The 4653-nt window shown below is 31.3% G+C and overlaps 1 protein-coding gene across 1 annotated transcript; it reads left to right on the plus strand.

Annotated features, from left to right (window-relative positions):
- Positions 1-578: 578 nt before the first annotated feature.
- LOC133186213 (uncharacterized) lies at positions 579-4265 on the plus strand. The gene is made up of 6 exons (XM_061321446.1): positions 579-618; positions 722-838; positions 1046-1115; positions 1209-1263; positions 3499-3592; positions 3814-4265. The coding sequence occupies exons 1-6, from the start codon at positions 579-581 to the stop codon at positions 4179-4181; spliced, it is 744 nt and encodes a 247-aa protein (XP_061177430.1). The 3' UTR covers positions 4182-4265.
- Positions 4266-4653: the final 388 nt, after the last annotated feature.

Genomic DNA, 4653 nt, shown 5'->3' on the forward strand with positions numbered 1-4653 from the left:
AATAACGATAGTGGTAAAACTAGTACTAGTAGGGTGACGCAAGTCCAATCTGAGGCGCGAGCCTAGACATTTTGAAAAAGGTATAGTACATGTACTTTCATATTATCATTACACACAGTGTTTAAACATAACTTTGTTATCTATTTCCAAATTGTGTGTGTGTGTGTGAGGGGGGGGGGGGTTGACAAAATTGATTGGGTGTGGGTTTTCGAGAGGGCTTTTGCCTATCCAAATAAGTTTGCACAATTTGATCAATTCTGAAAGTTGCTATCTAATTTTTTTTAAGTTCATCAAAAATGCTTTGCATTAAAATGATATTATTTGTTGTGTAGAAAATAAATTTAAAAATTTCCAATTATGGGCCAAAAATTTATATCCCCTTTTTTTCAAAACATAATTTACATCATTAATTAAATTCTGTAATTTCAGACTGGTAATGAATTAAGTATATGAAATACCCACGTAAGAGGCTCATGGGTCACATGTTCACCACATGAGCATTTTATGCTCGATTTGACATATACATGTACTGTGTAAATTATAGAATTATTCTGGCTTTTTTCCTTGACTACCCAAATATGAATGGTGTACACTTAGAGGCAAAACACCTTTGTGCGGGTATTACTGTCTTGTGACAGCATATAGTTGAATTTGTAGGCAAAGTATTAAATAATCACATGCATTTTAGTAGTTTTTCTTATTTTTCTTATGTCATTGACAGGATACTGTGTTGGCTTTGACACACTAGGATTTCAAATTCAACAGATATTTAAAAGTTCTTGTACGAGATTTCAAGAACCTTGTCCTATCGGATTTGCTTCTTGGAACTCTACAGCTTGTATGTTGACTTGTACATAATTTAAAATATTTTCTATTTGTACTCTATGTATTCATATTACTACAGGCAAACCTTATCTACATTTTTAAGAAAATTTATATAGTTAATCTAAAAGATAAATGTCTAAACGATAAATATACTATGATATCAGTGAAAAATATGATAATACAAAATAACATTTTTTTTAACCTGTTGTCTTAGTTTCAGGTTGCTATAAACTTAAAGTTAACCAGCAGTTGAAATCAGACAATGTAAAAAGTCACAAAAATGCAACATGGTACAACTTTTTATCCCATATTTTCTTGAAATTTAGATTTTAAGACCCACATTTATTATTTTCCTGTTTTAATGTTTTAAACAAAATTTTCAGGATTTCTGTCTCAGCTTTCGTAGCGTTTGTGTCTGGTCTGCTGTTGACTGTTTTGGTACAAAAATTGTATGGAATACTAAAAGGTGAATAAAATATGCACACATCAAATTTACAATGTGAAGAAGGTATAAGGCGTATATATCATATGACAAGGATCAATATTGTTTATGAGATACAGAATCATTATTGATTTGGGTTTCAGAAAGCAGTTTTCTTTAAATCATTCTTTCTACAGACTGTCTGTACTTTTCAGCCGTTTTAGCTCACGTGAGCCAAAAGTATAATCTGATCAAAGTATGTCTTATATTCATTTTGCCATATGCATGTGAGTTTTCTGTAAACTTTTGATACATCTTCCGCAGAACAACTAGGCCAATTTCTACCTGAACTGTCACAAAGCATTCTTGGATAAATGGAATTCAAAGTTGTTCATGTGAAAGGCCAAACGCTCTTAAGGAGAGATGATATGCATATATATTAAGAGATCTGGCGGCATTTCAAATTTTCTTCTCAGATAAAGGTTTTTAAAAATCTTTGTTAAAAAAAAAAAAAAAAAAAAAAAAAAAAAAAAAAAAAAAAATAGCACATACACATTTGGTAAAAGAAGGGTGGGGGACACAATAGGACATTGTGGTTTTATATGTGTTTGCGTTTCAACAAATATTTAGAAATCTTCTCAGAAACAGCAGGAGTATTATTTATTGTCTTTCTATGTAAGCAATTTAAGGTAGTGAGAACGCCTGTTCAAATAATGGACAAAAGCGGTTTGTAGGTCCACAATTAGGCATATAATGGGAATGTATAGAAAATATCTTTAACAATTTTCATTTTATGAATCAACCACAATCAAATTTATTCCAAACATTTCAAAATTGGTTTGAATCATTTTTAATATATATAACCCTTTAATATTTAGGCTTTCCTATGTTGTGTCAATTTTTGTTTGTTAAGTTATGATCCCTTTTGACTGGGCGGGGCCAAATGATACTTTTTTTTATTGGAATCTAAAGAATTTTTTGTTTAAACATTTTTTCTGAAAACTTGAACAAGGTTACTCAGGAGAACTCACTGCCCGTAGATCTCTAGTTTTTACTGTAATTTGATTTCAGATTATAAAGAAAAAAAGAGGAAAAATAATGTAAGTATAAAAAAGATGTTTAAAATCTTAGAGTCTTAGATTATTGATTTAAGAATACCATTTTTAACTTTATCTAAAATTAAATGAATATCCTTCAGGGGCTGTTGAAATTCAAAAATAAATGCGTAAAGTATCTTTTCCTTTCTTTCCTTTAAATTTTTTTAAATAAGTAATTCTAAATCCGTAAATACTTTGCCAGTTCAATTTTATATCTATTTTTAGCTCACAAGAGCCCACGGCTCAAGTAAGCTTTCTGATCGAAACGTGTCTGTCGTGTTTTGAGCGTTGTCTTGACACATTGTCAACTTCTTCCCAAGAACCATTGGACCAATTTCAATCAAACATGCCACGAAGAATTCTTTGGTGAAGGGGATTTGAATTTATTCAAATGAAGGGGCATGCCCTCTTCGAACGGGAGATGATTATTTGTAAGAATTAGTGAAAATTTTATGGCATCTTTTAAACCCTCTCAAAAACTACTGGGCCACAAAATATGAAACATGTGAGAGGCTTTATTATATAGTGCTGATTAAAATTAAACTCTTTAAATCGTAATCCCGGGTGTAAGGTTGGGCCAGGGTATTAAAGTTGTACATGAGATTATAAAGGAAAATCTTTTTTTAAAATTTCTTCTCAAGAAAGCAAAGCCATAATAAGACTTCAATATAGAAGCGTTCTCAGGCAGTTTAGCTTCAAATTTGTTTAAATTATGACCACCAGGGATATGATTGGGCCAAAACGGAGATCAAAGTTTCACATAAAAAATATCAAGGAAAAATATCTTTTAAAATCTTCTCAAATACAGCAAAGCCGTAATTAGTCATATGAGATGTAGCGTAGATATAAGTTTGTTCAAATCATGTCCCCGGGGATAGGGTTGAGTAACAATAGAAAATCATAGGAAATAGCATGGAAATATATGGGTGGAAATTGTTAAAAATCTTTTTAAAACAGTGATTAGTCAAAGAAATATGGAAACGGTTAGTGTTGATTCAATTTTGTTTAAAGAATGCCCCTTGGGAGTATGTTTAGATCGCTTACATTTCTGCTTTTCTGTGGCTAGAGTACTCAGGTGAGCAATGTGGTCCATGGGCCTTTTGTTTCTTACCCAGCATGAAAGATGCTATAATATATCATGTCTAAATTCATTAGCATTTGCAGGAAAATCAGAATGAAACTGACACTTTCCCGCCCTTTCTATCGGATACAGGCGAGGAGACAGACATTTCTTGGACTGCCTATAACAGTAAACTTAAAAAAACATACAATATCGAAAGAAATATATTCATTTTTTAAAGATTTTCAAAAAGAGTTTTAATTGGATCCAGGCTTATTTTACTTCTAATAAAAGAACTTAAAAAAATGTTATTTTTTTCTGGCTTTGAATTTATTGTGCATATTTAAATTCAATGATGTTTTTGTCGTGAAAACCAGTGTTCAAATAATCATTGACGATATATTTTACAGCTACGGGATTCGATAAGGAAAGCTTTGATAAAGTTATTAAAGACTTTCATTTAACAAGTGTTGAAGACTTGTTTAAGCAGAACCATATCGACTGTGTTGCTACCTTCCTGCGTTTGGACAGTGACAAACTGCAGCAACTTGGATTAGATATAGGTCAGCAGGAAAAATGTAAAAATGCTATTGAAAGAATATCGCATGCCGCCAACAAAAGACAAAGTCATCAAAAAGGGAACAGTCTGACCAACATGTCCATCAGTGAAACATCTGAGTCCAGAGAACCCTCAGTACGTTCAATCCCTCTAGCTACGAAGAAAAGAATAAACATCCTACTAAAAGAACACACTTTCATACCACGTAAAACGTTTTGACTCTTTAGGGGAAAAGGATGGATATTTAGAAGGCAATGAATCTCAAAAAGCTATCCATTGATAATAAAATGAATATGTATACCATTTATCTTGAATATTTATAATCTAAGAATTTTTCAACCTGTTTTTTTTTTTCTAGAGGATTATGAAATAATAACTCAGTTTTCCTTTGACGCAAAAAAAAAATTAAAATTAAAAAAAAAAATAAATAAATAAAAATAAAATAAAAACGTTTCTGCATTTAGGTTTTGTAAAACATATAAGGTCATAGAAAAGACGGGAGACTTTGATTTCATCAGAAACACATAAAACCTAGGGATAGTAAATACTCTTTATGAGATTTTATAATGTATGTATTTCTGAAATATCATCTTTTGACACGTCCTATCCTTGACATTATTTGTTAACGCGTATGTGTTTCTTGTGTTTCTTACGGAAGCCAATTTAGGACCTATCAAAAAATGTTTTTGAA

Source organism: Saccostrea echinata, unplaced genomic scaffold (assembly GCF_033153115.1).
Source record: "Saccostrea echinata isolate AGI-Se365-2 ecotype Australia unplaced genomic scaffold, CSIRO_AGI_Sech_v1 ptg000013l, whole genome shotgun sequence".
Taxonomy (NCBI): domain Eukaryota; kingdom Metazoa; phylum Mollusca; class Bivalvia; order Ostreida; family Ostreidae; genus Saccostrea; species Saccostrea echinata.